We start from the raw sequence: 20,633 nt of genomic DNA on the forward strand, positions 1-20,633 counted from the left end.
AGACCTCAGCATCGGCCCCCACAGCATTCCTTTCTGCTTCATGGCACCCATCAGCACTATCGTAGTTTCTTATTATGTGTTTGTCTATCTTCCTTGGTACACAGTAAGCCCCAGGAGGACAAAAGCCATGCTAGTGTGGTTCCATTTCATTCCTAGTATCTTGTACTGTGCCTGGTACAAGCAGTGTTTGCAGATTTTATCTGTCATCTCAAATCAACTGGTTTACTTATAAACATGCTTATTACCATTATATGAGTATCTTAGGATATTTTGTTAGCATTATATCATAGCAGCTCTGATCAGCATAGTTTTGTGCATAGTCGATGTCAGCATTTCTAACAGCGTATGCGCGTGGGGCATTTGCAGTAACCCTTGCCATGTTTTCCTGTGTTGGAAACTCTTCTCTGTTGATCTTTCCTTTTGTGACCCTTATTACAAGCCAAATTTCCGTCAGTGCCTCTACGTATTTCCAGGAACTTAGGTCACAGAACACTGGAAAGAAAGGTCAAGGAATGTGGTATGTTTCCGTGCCTGGAGTTGAGTCCACCGTCTGCTTTTCCAGGACACATTCCAATTCTTTTAGTGCTCCAGCCATTCAGCCAACCCAGTTTTGTTTAGCTTTGTGACTAATGGAGGCTGTTTTTTTTTTTCTTTTTTGTCAGAACATGAAGAGGAACTGGACCAGGAATTTGAGCTGGAGACTGACAGTTTATTTGGAGGACTAAAGAAGGTATGAAGTGGATGAATAATAAATCTTCTCAGTTTTCAAACCTGATTTCAATATTTCACATCATGTTTGTATTTGGAGGAGATCCAGGTATCACATTCAGCAACAATCTGGAATTCAGTGCTCTGTGTGCTGTAAAGGTGTGAGTGTGCTGTGCTGGGGAAGGCATTCACAGGGTCTCCATCTTCTTGTCCCCTGTTCTCCTCTGAAGATACCAGAAATCTGATTAACCTTATCAGGTAGGACAGTTTTCACAAAGCTCAGGAAGTTCCTTCTTGATCTAGCCAAGTCCATTACCTTTTGGCCTCTGAGCACCCCTGGCTGTCCATGCTGCTGCAGAGCCTGCTGGGAACTTCTATCTCTCCTCCTCCCGGTACCGCAGTGCCAGGGGGCTAGCTCGCTTATTTCCATTGGCCCATTATTTTGTCTGCTTTGGTAGCGGGCAGAGTGGGTGCTGTTCTTTCACATACCCATATCTTTCTAGATGTGACCAGAAGCACTTCTGTGCTAGAGTATATATTCTGGGTAGGTACCAGACCCTTCTCTTCCTGTTGAGAGATGCTTGACTACTTTATTCTCCTACCAGAACCCCTGTCCTTCTGAGGCTGGGGTTCTTCTCATTCTTCCCTGTTCAGTTTCTCAGGACCCCATTTCAGTTATAACTTGGACTGTAGGGGGTCCAGGGCCCAGCTCATGTGTGGGCTTTGGGTCAAAGTGAATTATGGGCTGCATATTTGTTTTTCTAAGTATTTTAATGTGTTTTTAAAATGCTATCAGAGCATCGTTTGTTTTGTTTTCTATTTTTACTTTATGTAATATGCCAAATAGATTATAAATTCAATCAGCCTTTGGGACATAAAAGACACTTTGCATTCCAGGTTCTAAATAGTCTGTTTATAAATGAACTTTTTCAAGACAGTTCATTTCCAAGTTGGATACTGCCTATACTATTTTTCTACTATTGAAAGTTGCAGATCTTGCGTGAAATTGTAACAGACATATCTCAGTTTCCATTTTTATTTGCTAGGGTCCCCTGTTCCTTTCTCCCAGCTCTGTACAGAGGCATATAGAAGATGCAAGGCCCATGCTTGTCTGGAACTAGGCAGAGCGCCCCACCCTGCACGGGGCCATTCTTGCCTTTTGTTGCTCTGCCCACCAGATACTTCCGTGAAAACTTAGATGCAAATTGAATTCTCATCCATGGCATCCATTTCCAGATGTTTCTTATTGAAATAAGCCCCTTTTAGGATTCTTAGTAAGAATGTAACGTGGGTAGTATCGTGCCCACTTCAGAGACGAGAAAATTCGGGAAGCTTTGTCGCCAAGTGGAATTTGAGATGCAACAGGAGGTAGCCTTTGTGAGTGTCTCAGATCTATTCTTTAGAAATAAGCTACTACTGGATGTCGTACAACAGAAAAAGTGATTTATTTTTTTCTTTTAAAAATTCAAACATTGCAGATAATACTGGAAATATAAAATTATTTGCCAGGGGCAAAAGTAAGCAAACACATTTGAGAGACTTTTAGCTGAAGAGGGGCTGTGGTGAGGCAGCATGAGAAAGTGAACACAGGGTCAGGCCCCAGCAAGTGTTGGAGCTGCCACAGATTTCATTGTCAAGGGCAGGCTCAGCCCAGCCATGTGTTGTGACTTCTAGACAAAGGAGCTTTGTATGCACTGACTTCCTGGCTCCTGTGCTTCACTAGGTCAAACCCAGTTGCTTGACTCCCTGCAGAGGCTCCAGAGCCCTACAGAGATGACTACTTCTCAGTGCCCTCCACGATAGCTCATGACAGAGCTGGGGGCAGGAGCGTTGTTGCTCAAGCCAACTCTGCCCTCCCAGAAAAGTACATGTAGCACAGACGCGCACTCTGGGAGCACCAAGGATTCAGTCTGTTGCCATCCTGACAAATCTGTCCATCCCTCTGTCCATCTGACTATCCGTTCATCTACCAGTGCTGTGAGCACCTCTCATCTTCTCATCTGTCTGCTGCTCAGCACCTTGCATGTGGGGTGGGTGGTTTGGAGCCCTAGAATTTATGGAAGAAATGATGAGTCCCGTGGACATCCAGCAGGCGACGGACATTGATATGGGTCCTCAGGTTCTACACACTCCTTGCTGAGTATTTCTTTTCTCGGAGGCTGCAGGAGGTGGCAAGCACATGCTACTTTGGTCCAGATTCTAATCAAAAGAAGATATTAGGTGTGACTAGAAAGCATGACCTTCAGAAGAAAGCTCATGTTTTCTGGCCTGCCATCCCTTGAATGTTAGTCTGCAGCTAGGCTGGTAAACCTCAGCACTGCTGACTTTTTGTTGTTGTTGTTGTTGTTGTTGTTGTTGAGATGAAGTCTCCCTCTGTTGCTCAGGCTGGAGTGCAGTGGCGTGACTGCTCACTGCAATCTCCACCTCCTGGGTTCTCCACCTCGGCTTCCTTAGTAGCTGGGATTACAGGTGACTGCCACCATGCCCAGCTAAGTTTTGTATTTTTAGTAGAAATGGGGTTTTACCATGTTCCATGTTACCAGGCTGGTCTTGAACTCCTGACCACAGGTCATCCATCCTCCTTGGCCTCCCAAAGTGCTGGGATGATTGGCATGGCCCACCATGCCCAGCTGACATTTTATTTTATTTTACTGAGACAGGGTCTCACTCTATAGCCCAGTCTGGAGTGCAGTGGCACAATCCTGGCTCACTTCAATTCTCCATCTCCTGGGTTCAAACAATTCTCTGGTCTCAGCCTCCCAAGTAGCTGGGATTGTAGGCATACACCACCACACCTGGCCAATTTTTGTATTTTTAGTAGAGATGGGGTTTCACCATGTTGGCTAGGCTGGTCTCTAACTCTTGGCCTCAAGTGATCCACCTGCCTCAGCCTCTCAAAGAGTTGGGATTACAGGCGTGAGCCACCATGCCTGGCCACATTTTATTTTTAAAATATTATTATTATTTTTTAGAGATGGGGTTTGCTCTGTTACCCAGGCTGGAGTACAGTAGTACAATCATAGCTCACTGCAGCCTTGAACTCCTGGGCTCAAACGATCCTCCTGTCTCAGCCTCTTGAGTAGCTGAGACTACAGACATGCAGCACCATACCTGGCTAATTTTTAAATTTTTTATAGAGATGGGACTTCACTATATTACCCAGGCTGGTCTTGAACTCCTAACCTCAGCCTCCCAAAGCACGGGATTTATACATGTGAGCTACGGTGCCTGGCCACTACTGACATTTTAAATCAGATGGCTGTTGTGGGGAGCTGCTCTGGACATTGTACAATGCTTAGCAGCATCCCTGGACTCTACCTAGTAGATGCTAGCAGCATTTCCTGTCCTAAGTCTTAACAATTTAAAAAGTTGGCTGGGTGTGGTGGCTTGCTCCTGTAATCCTAGCACTTTGGGAGGCTGAGGCCAGCAGATCACTTGAGGTCAGGAGTTAGAGATTAGCCTGGCCAAGATGATGAAACCCTGTGTCTACTAAAAATAAAAAAAATTAGCCTGGCATGGTGGTGTGTGCCTGTAGTCCCAGCTACACCAGGGGCTAATGCATGAGAATTGTTGGAACCCAGGATGTGGAGGTTGCAGTGTGCTGAGATTGTGCCACTGCACTCCACATTCCAGCCTGGGTGTCAGAGTGATAACCTGTCTCTAAAAACAAAAACAGGCAAACAAAAAGCAATTTTAAAAGTCTCCATGCATTGCCAAGTGCCCCCGGGGGCAAAATCATCCCTTTTTAAGAGCTGCTGGTCTATAGCAATATTTAAGGGCTCTGTCCCCACTCCCTTGGTCATGCTAATTTGCCATTCTTACCTTAGCTCATACTGTTCCTCTTCTGGATTGGGCCTCACACCCTCTCTGTTTGGCCCTCACTCACGCTTCAGATCATAGCTGGCTCCCCGTCACGGAAGCATTGCCTGAACCTAAAGCTGGGCTTGGTTCTTATAGTTCATGACACTTGGCTGCCTCTCTACTTCCTTCCACAAATACAGCTTTCAGTGAGAGTGTCTCTGTGCTTTCAGAGAGAGTCCATCTGGAGTGCTGGGGACAGTGGTGAACCAGACAGACAACATCCCTATGCTAGTGTCTCCTACTAGGGATGGGCTGACTGCAAATAAATGAACAAACAATGGCCACAGATTGAGCTAAATGATTTGAAGGCAGTAAATAGGGTGATAGGGCTGCACTGCTTTGGATCCAATCGTGTACTCTATTATGACAAATTTATTTGTAGAATTTTATTTGATGTTGTCCTTTCTCACTTAGCTTGTGGGTCCTGCAAAAGCAGGGCTGGGATTTAATCATTTCTGTATCCTAAATGCCTGGAGCAGAGTCAGTGAGTATTTTACTGAATTTAACTGCAGGCAAGAGTAGAATGCCAGTTTGCAGCATGGAAGTGAAATTCGTGGGTCCTGCGTGCCTCTAGATGGTGGTGTAGGCAAGTGGGCTAAGTGGGACAGTGTGTGGAGTCAGAGTAGGGAGAAGACCATTCTGGGCACAAAAAATCACAAACTGCTTCTGGGAGAAGGGGGCTGACCGTTACCTGAGCCCCAAAGAATGGGTAGGGTTTGGCAAGATCATCAGTAGAGGAGACGCTGTTCCAGTGGTGTTGCCATAGTTAGAAAAGGGAAGGACGTATTAGGGAAATAGTGACTCAAAGTGAAGCTACATTTAGGACGGTGAAAGGGAGCTAGACCTGACTGTAGTCCTCCAATTTTTGGCGATGTCCAGGTTTGGAGGATTACAGCCCGAATCAAGAATGCCTTTGAGCTTTGTCATTTCTTTGGGGGTAAGGCTGATTGTACTTGCCCAGACAACAGATGTGGTGTGGGAGCTTGTGTAGGTGTGGCTGTCAAGGGCTGTTCAGACTCCATATGCTCTGATTTTTGCATCCTGTTTTGCAATGTTTGTTCTTCCAGGCTCTCAGGGTAAGAGCCACCCCCCTCACCCACCCCGCAGGCTCCAGTGTGCTATGCTAGAACCTGTGTGTGACAGGGATGGGGCAAGCCCAGCCTCACTGGCTCCTGAAATGACCCGTTGTCATGTTTGCCAATCCCTTTCTCTTTCTTCTTGCTGGTCTTCTCTGTAGCGATGCCAGGGAGATGGGAAAAATGTTTCAGTGCCCATGTTGCTTGCTTAATGGAGAAAATATGTTTCTGCACAGCAGTGTCTGAACCAAACTGATACGAATGAAGTTCTATGTCAGGTAGATTGTCATTAATTTTTTTCCTGTTATTTAGGATTCAAGATCATAAATACTTGGCATAGTGGAAAGAGCACAGATTTGGAGTTGGACAGGCTTGAGTTCAAATCTGGCTTTGCTACATCTGGGAAAATCCTTTACCTCCTTTCAAAAGAAAATTTTTTTTTGAGACAGACTGAAGTACAGTGGTGTGATCTCAGCTCACTGCAACCTCTGCCTCCCAGGTTCAAGTGATTCTCTTGCCTCAACCTCCTGAGTAGCTGGATTTACAGATGTGCATCACCACACCAGCTAGTTTTTGTACTTTTAGTAGAGACAGTGTTTTGCCATGTTGGCCAGGCTGGTCTTGAACTCCTGGCCTCAAGTGATTCACCCATCTTGGCCTTCCAAAGTGTGTATTGCAGGTGTAAGCCACTGTGCCTGGCCTCATTTACCTCCTTTTAGCCTCAGTTTTGTTACCTAGAACATGGAATACAAGGTCATGGAGAAAGAGGTGATGGACAGAAAACACCCAGCATGCTTGTGCTTAGTGCAGAATAGATGCGCAATACATGTTATTGTGGTTATTGTTATTTTTCCTTCCATGGATGAATAATTTCTTGCTTTAGCATTAAGGATTGCTGATTCTCAGATGGGGGTAGTGGCTCACGCCTGTAATCCCTGCACTTCAGGAGGCTGAGGTGGGTGGATCACCTGAGGTTAGGAGTTTGTGACCAGCCTGGCCAACATGGTGAAACCCGGTCTCTACTAAAAATACAAAAATTAGCCAGGTGTGGTGGTGGGTGCCTATAATCCCAGCTACTTGGGAGGCTGAGGCAGGAAAGTCACTGGAACCCGGGAGGTGGAGGTTGCAGTGAACCGAGCCCACACCATTGCACTGCAGCGTGGGCAACAAGACTGAAAATCCATCTCAAAAAAAAAAAAAAAAAAAAAAAATTGCTGATTCTACCTCTTCAGCAAGGAGGTAATATTCTACAGAGAGATATTTACATGTAGAGGGTGGGTTTGCTATTGAAAATAGCTCTCAAAATCCTAATGCATTATAAAGAGTGTTACAAATAATCAATTCTGTTCTTTCCTGAGGACACATTTTTCCATGGCAGGTTTCAGACCTCTAAATAAGCTGTTCTTTCAGAAGTAAAATCGGAGAGGACTTTACAGTGCCTGTGAGGAGGCTTAGGAAGAATAGACAGAGGCAGACAGGAGAGCTTGAATCTGAATGACTGTGAACATAGAGAAAGAGGTACTTCCCTAAAGACAGTTTTTAGCTACTCATGCTTTGCCCATGAAGATTTTAAGATTTAGCTTATTTATAAATGCCTCTGCATTTCAATACTTCAGAAAAACAACATTCCGTTTTGACTCATGTAACCAGTGAGTTAAATGCGTGCCTACTCTGTAAGCTGCTTCCAGGCCACATGCTGGGGATACAGTGGCATTTCAGGCTCAGTCTCTGTCCTCAGTGGGCTCTGAACTTCGGGGAGGAAGGTGATGATAAGACGGTGAGCTGCTGATGCAACAGCCGCTGGAGCTTGTGGAAACAGAGGTCGCAGAGAACCCCAGGGACTCAAGGGAGGGGGTGGCTGGGAGACGGGAAGGGTGGGTGAACGGAATAGCATGCCTGACAACCTGGATTTGAGTGAAATAAATTCAGCTTGGCTAGAAGGTTGAGTTGTGAGGAAAGAATCACTCAAGATAGGCAGGGGACTGATCATAAATGCCATTGGGTGCCATATGTGGAGTCTGGACTTGATCCAGAGGGCAGTGGTCAGTGATCGAAGGGTTTTGGGTGCCTTTTCCTCTGTGGACTCTTTCCGGAGCCCTCTGACTGATTTTCCTGCCTTGTCCTGCTTCTCTGTCTCCTCTCTCTCTCTCCATTTGAATGCATGCATGTGCACACACACACACACACACTCTCTCTCTCTCTCTCTCTCTCTCTCCTGATCTCTTAGTTTTGCAGAGCTAAACCCTTGGTTCTGCCTTCACCTTATTTTCTCCCAGCTTTTTCAAGGACTTTTTTTTTTTTTTTTTTTTTTTTTTTCTGACAGAGTCTCACTGTGTCACCCAGGCTGGAGTGCAGTGGTGCGATCTCAGCTCACTGCAACCTCTGCCTCCTGAATTCAAATGATCCTCCTGCCTCAGCCTCCCAAGTACCTGGGCCTACAGGTACCCGTCACCATGCCTGGTTAATTTTTGTATTTTTAGTAGAGACTGGATTTCACCATGTTGGCCAGGCTGGTCTTGAACTCCTGACCTTGTGATTCGCCCACCTCAGCCTCCCAAAGTGCTAGGATTACAAGTATGTGCCACTATGCCCGGCCCTCAAAGAGCTTTTTAATGAAACAGTAGTATTTCCCATAAACTACTAGATAGCAAACAGAGAGAACAGAGCAGGGTACCTGGTGGCTAAGAATTACTTAGCAAATTTGATATTTATCCATTCACATGGTAGATCGTATCTTTACATGAGGCAGAGAGCTACCATTCCTGTTCCTGTTCTCACCAGGAAATCACTACCATCTTATGTTTTTCCTACTTATCTGCAAATTTACACGTCAGGAAGAAAATCTAGCAAGGATGAGACTAGACAAAAGGTCATGTACTGATGATGTGTAAAGAGCTGGCATACTCTGTGTTCACAAGGAGGAAGCAAACCTTCCTTCCGTTGCTAATCCATGGGTTTCTTTTTCTTCTTTTCTATTTTGAAACAGTCTCACTCTGTTGCCTATGTTGGAGTACAGTGGCTTAACCACGGGTTCACTGCAACCTCTGCCTCCCAAGTTCAAGTGATTCTCCTGCCTCAGCCTCCCAAGTACCTGGGCCTACAGGCATGTGCCACCACACCCGGCTAACTTTTTGTATTTTTAGTAGAGACCTGTTTTCAACATGCTGGCTAGGCTGGCCTCAAACTCCAGGCCTCAAGTGATCCACCCACCTTGGCCTCCCAAAGTTCTGGGATCACAAGTGTGAGCTACTATGCCTGGCCTCATCTGTGGGTTTCTTGTCCCTGCCATTTGGAGACTCTTCAGCCCACATTCTCCTTGTCTGGAGGGACTGGCATGGAACACAGGAATCTGTCTCTGCTAAGCAAGCCTTTTTGGGAAGGAGAAAAGCTGTGTAAAATCCAATTTTCTGTTAGTAAAGACAGGCTGAACATTGACACACACAGCCAAATCACTTATTAATCTGCTCCCATCAGATGGAGGAGACAGAGATATGGCAGACATGCGGGAATAATCTTTGAGGAGCTGCGGCTTAATGAAAATGAGTTAGGGCCTAACCTCTGTAAACTCACCAGAGTTTACACACATGAAACAAAGGAAATGTTGCCAAGAGATCCATGTTCCTTTGCAAGAAATCCCCAACCCCGATGGGCAGGTTCACTTCAATTCAACAAATATTTTCAAGAGCCTACTAATGTGTGAGGGAGTCGGATGCAGAGATAAAGACATTCCCACTGTTGGGGATGGTGAGAAATTTCTCAGCCACAAACCAATCAGTTTACAAGTCAGTGCTTACTACCTGGGTTTGTGATCTGGTCTGGGTTGTGGTGATTGCTGTGGGTTAAGGAAGAGGCATTGTTCCTCTCTTCAAGTTACACTCTGAGAATTCCAGGCAGACACCCCTAGCTTTAATACGGCTGATGTGTGAAGTATTTAACAAGGGCGAGGGCTGTACACAGCCAGGACAATTGGCCCTGCTTGTGGGTCCTGCCTGAAAGCTGGCCTTGGCATCCCATTTAACAATGTGTTTCTCTCTGTATGATGGACCCTAGTCTGTGTAGCCAAATTTGCTGGAAGAGTTTCTAGCCTTGGAGTGATCAGAGAGGACTCCCTGGAACCAGTGGATTGGAGCTGAGTCTTTTTTTTTTTTTTTTAAGACTTAGACTTAGCACTTAGACAATAAGTCTAAAAACACTAAAAACATATAAGTGCTATAACAGGATTCAGAATTGTCTAAGTGTTTTTTGTTAAACAACAAGTCTATTTTGTTGTTTAACAAAAATAAAGTTCTTTGGGTTTACTCTTGGTAACTTCTGTCATTTGGAGGTGGATAGGAGTAAACTGTCTTCTTTCCCACAACCTTGCCACGAAGTGGTATGTTAAACAGTGAAAATGTCTATCTCTGAATTCTCCTACAAGTACAAACATTCATTAAGTAGGCAGGTACAAAACCCATCATTGAACCTGTTCCTGAAAGCTCTCGAAGCCTCTTTTGTCTGTCTTTAGGTACTCCAACAGGCATCTTGCAGAAAGTTCCTTCTGAGGCTGGTGCAATTCTATTCTGCTGGCTGAAGCAGCTACCCTTCTAGTCTGATTAGAGGATAGAGCCTTATTAAAGGACACAGATGAAGAGAGTGTTCAACCTTCAGTGCTTTGGGTGCTGGGCTCAAGGGAGGTTATTTTTAATTTTTTGAGGCAGGGTCTCTCTCTTGCCCAGGCTTGAGTGTAGTGGTACCAGCACCATAGCCCTCAGAATAGTTGGGACTGTGAGCATGTGCTACCACACCCTGCTTTTTAAAATTTTCGGAGAGACGGGGTCTCGCTTTGTTGTCCAGGCTTGTCTCAAGCTCCTGGCCTTAAGCAATCCTCCTATCATGACCTCCCAAACAGTTGGGATTATAGGTGTGAGCCACCACACCCTGACTAATTTATTTACTTGTTTATTTTTTAAAGACAGGGTCTTGCTTTGTCATCCAGGCTGGAATGCAGTAGTGTGATCATAGCTCACTATAAGCTCTAACTCCTGGGCTTAAGCGATCCTTCTGCTTCGGCCTCTCAAAGTGTGGGATTACAGGAGCCACTGCACGTGGCCTCAAGGGATTCTTCCGAACTTCATTATTACAAGGGTTTCCAAGCCTGAGAAAAATTTTAACCCATCACACATTGAGCACCACGCTTTTTCATTAGTGAACTATTTATTTCTAATGTTCCGTATGCTAGTAAACTTTCAGGTGTAGCTTTAGGTACCATATTGGAATTATTTGAATTGTAGTCATGTCTGGGAGTAGATTTCTGATTAGAATCCTTCAAATGCTAACTCACTTTTTCTGGACTCCTCATTTGGATGTGTTCAATGTTAAGAACTGTCCTTAGAGGTGTATTAAAGTTAATTCACACGTAAACATGTAAGTGCTGTAACAGGATTCAGAATTGTCTAAGTGCTACAATAGGATTCAGAGAGAAAGGGGGAAGGGTTTATTCCAGCCTAGGGCAAGTTGAATAGTGGCTGGATCTGAAATTTGTGGGGGAGGCATGGGGAAGTGGGAAGGAGGGGAAACATTTCCTTCTCTCAGTACATTTCCTAAAAGTGGTGCCTGTCAGCATTCTTAAAAAGGTTATTACCTTTTAAAATCATGACATGACAGTTGATAAGCCTTTCTTAAAAAGAAATTAAGCAGCAGCAGCAGCAGCAGCAGGGTAAGAGCAAGATCACAGGGGCACATGGGAGAAGATGTAAAGGGGGGTGTCTTTGTGTGGGGAACTGACTGATGCCACTTTCAGGGATGACAGTAGCTGTCAAAAAGTTCAAGATGGATGAAGGTTGGTTATTACACCATAATTTTGCTCCCAGGTTTTATGAAAGCAAATCTCAGGTCAAATTCTATGTGGCATGTACATTTATTAAATGTTTATTAGGCAAGCAGTGGAAACCAGTTCATACCAAACTGATCAGTGGAATTGAGTCCATCACTAAGGGGGAGTCTCTCTAAATTGTCTAAGCCAGTCTGTGTCTCTAACCTTAATGTTGCTAATTAGCCAAGTCAGATATCACCAAGGAAAGTTACATTGACTTTTACCAGTATTCAGAGCTTTGAGATGGAAAACAAGAGTTAATTGTGGCCTTAGAAGTCCTGTTATACAATGTCTAAGTTAGTGGCAACAATGAAACACTTGAACCTACATCACAGTGCCTGTTTCTAAGGTTTTTTGTTTGTTTGTTTTTTTAAAACATGATCTGTCTTGCCTAAAGCACAGATTCAAACTGTTGCTTTCAAAGCTGATTGTTCCTCCCCACAGCAATCTTCAGTAAAAGACAAAAAGTTAATACAAACTAAAGAGAAACCAGCAGGTGCTCTAAGTCAGTTTAACTCATTACTGCACTAACTGCAGCTCCTAGTACACCGATGGTGCTTATATTTCTCACAAAAAGAGTTACTACTGCCTGTGGTTTGCACAAAAATTATTTAAGTAATCTTCTAATACTTAGAAATGTTGAGTCAAAAGAAATAGTCTTTTAAGCTTTAAAGAATTTACTATGTGCAGGTTACCATGGGTATGCAAATAAGATATTGAGTCATCACCTTGAGATTCCACACCTTGTTACTCACCCGGTGCCTTTGGTGCTACCACTAGGGGAAGAGGTAAAGGTCATGCTAGCTGGGTTCTAAATCCCATCTTGGGTTAAACCCCAGAAACGCTCATTTTAGCCATTTTTCTATAATGGGACTTTGAGTCAATTTGTTACCTTTAACGTCCTCTTATTTTGAAACAATTACACATTTACAGGAAGTTTCGACAATAGTACAGAGAGGCCTCGTGTACCTCCACCCAGCTTCCCCAGTGGGGAATCGTTTCCCCACCCCCACAACTTTTATTTTAGATTCCAGGGGTACATGTGCAAGTTTATTACCTGGGTATATTGTGTGATGCTGAGGTTAAGGGTAGAATGATCTTGTCACCCAGGTACTGAGCACAGTACCCAACAGTTGTTTCTCAGCCCTTGCCAGCCCTCGATCCCACCCCACAGCAGTCCCTAGTGTCTGTTGTTACCAACAGGAGGACCTGATAGTTAGCTCCCCAGTAGGGAATCTTCTACAGTGAACTCTCAAACCCAGGAACTTGACATTAGTACAACCCACAGACTTTAATCAGATTTCACCTGTTTTGCAGATGCTTATTTGTGTATGTGTATATAGTTAATATGCAGTTTTATCACATGTAGATTCATGTAAACACCAATATGATAAAGATACAGAACCTCAAAGAGCTACTCTGTGCTCTTTTATGGTCATACTCACTCTCCTCCTCCTCATCCCTAATCCCTGAAAACCACAGTGCTTTTAATATATATATATGTATATGCATATATGTGCATATACACATTTAGGATTATTTTATCTTATTGGTGAGAAGATATTTTTATCACTCTGCAATGACCCTTTTTGACTCTGGTGATTTTCTTTCTCTGAGGTCTACTTTAACTGCCATTGATAGTCACTCCCACTTTCTTTTGATTCATATCTGTATGGCATATCCTTTTCCATCCTGTAACTCTCCACCTCCCCACTTTGTTATATTTAAAGTGAATTTCTTGTAGACAGTCTAGAGTTGGGTCATTTTTCTAGCAATCCATTCTGCCCAGCTCTGTGTTTTAATTGCTGTATTTAATTCGATTGGGGTTTATTCAGCTTCTTGAATCTGTAGGTTTATGCTTTTGCCAAATTTGGGGATTTTTTTTGCCATTATTTCTTCAAATGTATTTTTAGCCTCATATTTTTTCTTTCCTTCTGGAAAATTTAATGACACCAATGTCAGATCTTTTGTTCTTGTATCAAAGGTCTCTGAGGGTGTATTTTTTCAGTCAAGTTTTTCCTCTGTTGTTCAGATTGGGTGATTTTTGACATATCCTTAGGTTCAATAATTCTGTTTTTTTTTTTTTTTGAAAGAAGAATCTCAGTCTGTCATCCAGGTTGGAGTGCAGTGGCACAATCTTGGCTCACTGCAATCTTTGCCTCCTGGGTTCAAAGGATTCTCCTGCCTCAGCCTCACAAAAGCTGGGATTACAGGCATTTGCCACTATGCTCAGCTAATTGTTTGTATTTTTACTAGATACGGGGTTTTGCCATGTCTGCCAGGCTTGTCTGGAACACCTGGCCTCAAGAGATCCGCCGACCTCGACCTCCCAAAGTTCTGGGATTACAGGTGTGAGCCACCATGCCTGGATCAATAATTCTTTTTTAAGTAGTCTAATTCTGCTAATAAGCCCATCTAGTAAGTTATAGTAAGTATAATTACTATTGTATTAATGTAAATATTAATATTTATGTCAGTATTTACTTAATTTTATTTTGTTTGTTGTCATTCCTTAGGTCCCGAGGTCTCTAGCCAGTCTGTGCTCTTCTCACCATTCAGAATCTCCTTGCGTTTGTTTTATATATGACAGCCAAGGTTTTTAGCTGTTGTTGTTGGAGGGATAGGGATAAATGTGTGTACTATATCTTGCCTGAAAGCAGAAGTCTCTGTGTTGTAGTCTTTAAGTTTTAGGCATAATAAATAAGAGGAACTATTTTATTAATACACAAATAGGTTTCTGAAGAGAGATGGTGGAAGCAGAGGGCAGTGGGGAAAGGGGGGCCATGTGCCCCGAGGATGTGGTGAGCCTTGGTCTCGTTCTTGTCTCTCTCTGTTCCCAGTCTACCCTGCCCCTCAGCTGCCCGTGATGGCTGGTGGGCTTAGGGGTGCTCTGGGTGGGAAAATGTCTCCTGGACAGCTTGGGCAGCTAAGGGGCAAAGGGAAAAGATGTAAAGATGTGTGGGAGAACCCCTTGGCATAGCTCTGCTCGTCAGTTTCCCTGGCCTTTCAGGCAGAGTGTAAAGTAGAAAGGTGGTATCTGGGATTATGGAGGGTTCCCTTCCTCTTCCCCTGGACAGATGGCAAAAATGTTGTCCTTTTTTCTCTCTTGAGATCACACTTTCTTTCTTAATTGACCTTCTAACCTGGGGGACTCCAACATTTTGGGACTCCATGTCAAGTTCCAGTTTGCTAGTGTTTCTCCACTGCAGAGATGCTTGGTAGAAACCAGTTTTCTTGCATGTATGAAGGCTTCCTAAGCAGAAAGTAAATTCTCTGAGTGGGAGGATCGTTTTAGGAGCTGGGACCCCCAACAGGTTGGGGATCTTTTTTCCTTCTATGTTATTGTGACTCACTTTGTCTTTTTGATTCTCTGAGGAAGTGACACTAATGTTATGTATGATTTATTAGCGTAGTTTGAAGCCGAGGAGTCATGATTTTGTGTACTTTGTTCTCTAGTCATCGCATTCTATTACTTTTTTTTGGTCATGATCTCCAATTTACCACCCCTTTTCATCATCTATAGCTCTTTTTTCTTTATACCTTGTAGAAAATATAGTTAGTGTTTTTCCAATGTGAGAGGTGGGGGAAAATAACATAGTTTTGTGCCTTCAACTTCACCCTGAAATGTAATGTTTCTTTTTAAACATTTGATTCATTCTTTGCTAACTTTAAGAGGAAAGGTGGGAGAATATGGCATAGATAGAGCAAAGGAGACAGAATCTATTCATGTTAAACCAAATAGATTCTTCTTGCTCTCTTGCATAATCCAAAGTGACTTCTAAGAAATAGGTAGGTAGGTAGAGAGCTGTGACCAGAAGATGTTACTGAGTTTAGGTTGGCAGTTGGGCTGAAGATAAGCAAGATAACTTATTCATGTTAACTAGGTCTTCTTGATTTAATTAAACCCTCTTAAGAGGCTTTCTCTTTTCTTCTTCCACAAAACACCTCCCCTTTGCCGTTTTACCCTGGACCAATTTGCCTGGCTTGTGTGGTGAGGGGCAATGAAGCGGCTGGTGATGGTACGCAGTAGAACAGGCCAGCCTGTGCCTGTCCTGTTTACAGTGTTCCTGCGCTTGTAAGCCTCTTCACCTATGCAGAAGGGTGGAGAGGTTTGAGCAGGGGCTTTGTTATTTACAGAAAAAAGGTTTTATTAGTGGAAGCATTTTACCTTTAAGAAAGTATTGATTGGGAGAGAGTGTTGTCTCTGGAACTTGTAAGCAGTAAAATGGTTTAGTTGAAATTCATTTAGAAATAGAAAAGCAGCTGTTGAAAGAAAAAGAAAACTCTTCCAATAATCGCTCAATGAATCATTAGCCTGAGCTCATTTGGAAAGCAGTGCCTCTTTTGTGCAGATTTCTTACAAAATTTGTCTCCTTTTATGTTTCTTGCCTGGAGATTTATGGGCCATTAAGGTCAGTTTGCTGCCTTTGAATGTGCAGGGAAAGATTTATGATTTCAAGAACATTATAAAGATTTTCTCTGACCACAGAAAACTTTTACTCAGTGTAATAAGATATTACATATCGCCTCAAAGTAAACATTAAGCAAATAATGCTATTTAGGAAATAAGTACACAAAAATATGTCGTATTTCTGTAGTATTTTATTTTTACAACTTACTAGATAGGAGGATAAGGAAAATAGTAAATATATTCAGCTATATACTGTATTTTTCTGAAGGAAAAAGGTATAATAATGAAAAATATAAACTGGTTGGTAAGGTAGGTCATTTTCTGCTTTTTCTGTAAAAATTGATATACAATAGATGTATACATTTATTGGAGTACAGGTGATACTTTGATACTTTGTATACACCTGTATACAACATGTAATGATCAAATAAAGGTAATTGGGATATTCATCATCTAAAATATTTATCTTGTTTTGGTAGAGAGAACATTACATATCTTTTGGTTTCGAAATACATAATGCATTTGTGAACACATTCTAACACAGTCACTGCCTTTGTTACCTAGTTCTTGAGCATTTATTGGGTTGACCTAGCTGGTGATTTCTTCCATTTCATTTTCCTCTGTTGAATAGACTTATTTCAGAGTAGTGTTCTTCAAAGTGAATTATGTTCCTAATGCTTTTGTTATAAAGCTAGAGCTGGATTCCAATCAGAGGAAACATAATCCATAATCTTTTAGTCAAGGTTCCATTGCAGACAACAGAATCTGTTGCAGGGATTTAAAGACATTTCGGAATAATGGAAAGGCCTGTAGGAGCAGGCACTAAGTGAGCTACCAGGAACAGTTCTGAGAGCCCCTGTACAAAACACCTGCTGTTGCATAGCTCCTGGCTTGAGAACCTAGGGTTCTGGTGCCACATCTGACAGCTTCAGCATCTCTGAACTGACTGGACCCTAGAAACTCCACCATGGCTGCTACAGAACACCTAAAGGGCCTCTGCCACGGTTTTCTTCAGAAGTCTCACAGCCCATTGTTCCTTTACTCTCGGAGTCATAGTGTTTGTATTTGTTCATCAGAAGTTCAGCCATTTTTAGATCTTCTAGCTACAGGGAATTCTAGGATATGTAGTTTTCAACCTTCTAGACTATACTGTGTAGGAAGTCATGCTGGAGGGGATTAAATAGTCGTGGTTGAGTTAATTGGCAGTACCTGCTATACAAGCAGTTGTTTTCTTCTTAGGAGAAGGTTAAGATGGTTGCTTTCCTGTAGCATTTTAGCTGTGGCAGCTTTCCTGAATGCTGAAGTCCCTTTTTGTTAACCATGGACTGGCTTCTTTTCAGTCCACAGTCTCTAGAACTTTCTTTTTTCCTTTTTTCTTGACTGGTTTTGGGATCTTGAACAGCTCAACTCTCTCATATTTTAACTACGGGTACTTCTAACTGTTTCAGGATATGCAACTTGAAAACTCTTGGAGTTGTGTTTCTAGGCCTAGCAAAGTAAAATAGAGTTTGTTGTTTGTTCGTTTATTTATATATTTACTTAACAAACGAAGACATACTTAATACATTCCTGGCTGTATTCCAAGTGTTTTCCATACTTTATGTATTTCTGTGAATATGAATTAGGTTCTCTATTGTCATAGTACTCTAGTTGGGCATGTCTTAAGAGTCAGTAATTGATTTATCAGAGAGTGGGCTTGAGTCAGTCAAGATAATCTGCAGAGCAGATCATCCACTAGAACTATTCTGTGAGCTTATATTTTCTCCCCGCCTGGAGTTATAAAGGCCTTCTAGGGCAGATAGTGGGTTCCCTACTTTTGGTATCTCTTCCTCCCTTTTCCCAGTAGACAGTGCTTATACTGGGTTCTTAAAAATAGTTTTTGACTCATTGTATAATCATTCAAATTTTTTTAACTTTTATTGAGCTTGTAGTATATTCTGCTTATTGGGGGATACAATACTGACTATATATGTAGACCCTTTCGTCACAGTCTAGTGGAGAGACAGCTCAGTAGCCTGTAACTAAAACATAGTGGGGGCTCTGTGCGGTGACTCACAACTGTAATGCCAGCACTTTGGGAGGCCAAGGCAGGTGGATCACTTGTGGTCTGAAGTTCGAGACCATCCTGGCCAACATGATGAAACCTTGTCTCTACTAAATTAGCCAGGAGTGGGGGTCTGTACTTGTAATTCCAGCTTCTTGGGAGGCTGAGGCAGGAGAATCACTTGAACCCAAGAGGTATAGGTTGCAGCGAGCCAAAATTGCACCATTGCACTCCAGCCTGGGCAACAGAGCGAGACTCTGTCTCAAAACCAAACAAAACATCACAATGGGGCTTGTCATGGTGGCTCACACTTGTAATCCCAGCACTTTGGGAGGCCAAGGCGAGTGGATCACTTGAGGTCAGTTTGAGACCAGCATGGCCAACATGGTGAAACCTTGTCTCTACTAAAAATATAAAGGTTAGCCAGGCATGGTGGCAGGCACCTGTGATCCCAGATACTCAGAAGGCTGAGGCAGGAGAATCACTTGAACCCTCAAGGCAGAGGTTGCAGTAAGCCAAAATCACACCAGTGCACTCCAGCCTGGGCAATAGAGCAAGACTATTTTAAAAAATAAAAAGTAAAAAGCACAATGGGATAAGTTGCTCTGATACAGGTAACCATAGGGGTGTATTGTGGGAGCATAGGCAAGGGACACTGAGTTCAGACTGAGTAGATGGATTAGGAAAGGCTTCCTAGGAGAAGGCTTGACTGAGCTGAGACCTGAAAGGTAGGTTCTCATTGACATGATGCTTCACTGATGGATTTTCCAAATAGAGGGAGCAAAGTGTGGGAGGCCAGCTGCATGAATGTGGTGCTGTGGGGTCAGAGGCGTCAATGCAGTTGTAATGTGGGATGGTGGGGGCAGTGAAGGTAAGGTAGGATGATGAAAGGATGGACAGGGAGACGGCCGTTTTCTGAAGAACTGCGTGAGTCTCTCTGAGAAGTTTCTCTGGATTGCTAAGGGGAGCACATGCAGAATATTAAGTGGGGGAAATAACATTATCAAGTATGGTCTTAAAAATATCACTTTGGTGCTATGTAGGGCACATGGAATGGAAGGAATAAGTCTAAATGGGTAGAAGTGAGTAGAGAACAGTCTGCAGGATAAACACGTCTAGTACATAGTACAGGGAGGAAAAAGATTTTGAAGTAACTCCAAGATTTTCCTGAATAACAAAGCCTAATTGATGTGCTGTGACTGAGTATAGGAACCATCGTGTACTAGATGCTCAATAAAATTTATTTGAAAGATTTCAATGATTATGTAATGGGTCAAATAATTTAAAAAATATTTTGTCTTTGTTTTTTTGAGACAGTCTTGCTCTGTCACCCAGGTTGGAATGCAGCGGCATGATCTTGGTTCACTGCAACCTCTGCCTCCCAGGTTCAAGTGATTCTTATGTTTCAGCCTCACTGGTAGCTGGGATTGTAAGTGTGCGCCAGCACTCCCAGCTAATTTTTGTATTTTTAGTAGAGACAGGGTTTTACCATTTGGCCAGGCTGGTTTCAAGCTCATGGCCTCAAACTGTCCGCCCACCTCAGCTTTCCAAAGTGTTGGGATTACAGGCGTGAGCCACTGCACCTGGCCTCAAATCATTTTTAAGCCTCATCCATGGCCTTTCTTAGACCCTGCTTCATTTGTAGATGTAAACTTGAGCTGATAGCAAGCCATCTACATGTCATCCATAGAAATGATAAAATGGTGCTCTTAACCCATCTCACTAGGAGATCAACAATGGAACTATTCAGCAGCTCATGGACTGATTACCAAAAAAAAAAAAAAAAAAAAAAAAAAAAAGGACTCCAGAAACAGTGGGACTAGGGATCTGGCTTGAAGAACTAGTGGACTGAACTAACCGATGTGGTTACAGGGTGAATTTCTCTCATTCACTTAGGGCATCTCAGTGAGCACCTTGGCATGTTTTGGTACTTTACATTTTAATATTGACCAGGCCTTCCTAGCTACATGTTTGTGTTGTTTTCAGCTGGAGAATAGGCTTCAATTTTCTGGGGAATGCAAGGGAAAGCACAGAACCAGAATCTTGGCTATCCCTTGAGTTAACAACATAGTACTTCAGCTAAGAGGCTGTGGGTGAGAGTTGTGATCTGGCGAGGTTTAAGGTGATGAGAATTCCAGGCTAAAAGGAGGAAAGATTTACTCAGTGGTGAGCTGCTAGGGCAAGTCCTCATTTGCCAGGAATTTTTTCTTGTAACTTTCTTCCCTAGTGACATAGGGGTGTGAGAAGGGGGGACCGGGTGACAAGCACTTTCTTAGTATTTCTTTCCTTTAGCCTGGAAAATAACTGTTTTTCCCATTTTCTGAAAGGAATGTTAGACATTGTGCTAGTTGAGCCCTTCATTTTACACATAAGAAAATTCAATTCCAGATAGTGAAGTGACTTTTCCAATTTTAAACAGGGGCAGAAATGTGAAAAGAACTAGGTGGCCTAATGTTTTTGCTGCCTTCCTGCCCCCTGCCATTTGAAAGGCTTACTGAATGTTGGGTGTCTAGGAGACAGATTTGATTTAAGTCAAGGTTCTTGGTCTAAGAGCACTCACCATTTTTCTCCTCCAGAGAGAAAATACATGAATAAAAGTGAGATAATAAATCTGCCATAATAAAAGTTCTAGAATTGAGATGTGGATAGCAGAGAGAGGGGTGCAATGAGGTCCACCTGGGA

General features: G+C 42.9%; 1 protein-coding gene and 1 non-coding gene across 14 annotated transcripts in view; one reads left to right on the plus strand and one right to left on the minus strand.

Moving 5' to 3' along the window:
• Nucleotides 1-20,633, plus strand: part of HHAT (hedgehog acyltransferase) — a 351,381-nt gene that overhangs the window by 38,558 nt on the left and 292,190 nt on the right. For all 13 annotated transcript variants that reach the window (XR_012513537.1, XM_074385137.1, XM_074385142.1 and 10 more), the window contains one exon: nt 663-730. Coding sequence is in view for 12 of the 13 variants with exons in the window: in XM_074385137.1 (XP_074241238.1) it covers nt 663-730 (68 nt within the window). In the remaining variant the exon portion in view is untranslated. The remainder of the gene's footprint in view (nt 1-662; nt 731-20,633) is intronic.
• Nucleotides 11,877-11,992, minus strand: LOC120361606 (U5 spliceosomal RNA). Its single transcript, XR_005577775.1, has one exon. It is a non-coding gene; the product is annotated as a U5 spliceosomal RNA (small nuclear RNA).

This window comes from Saimiri boliviensis, chromosome 14 (genome assembly GCF_048565385.1).
Source record: "Saimiri boliviensis isolate mSaiBol1 chromosome 14, mSaiBol1.pri, whole genome shotgun sequence".
In the NCBI taxonomy this organism is placed as follows: Eukaryota; Metazoa; Chordata; class Mammalia; order Primates; family Cebidae; genus Saimiri; species Saimiri boliviensis.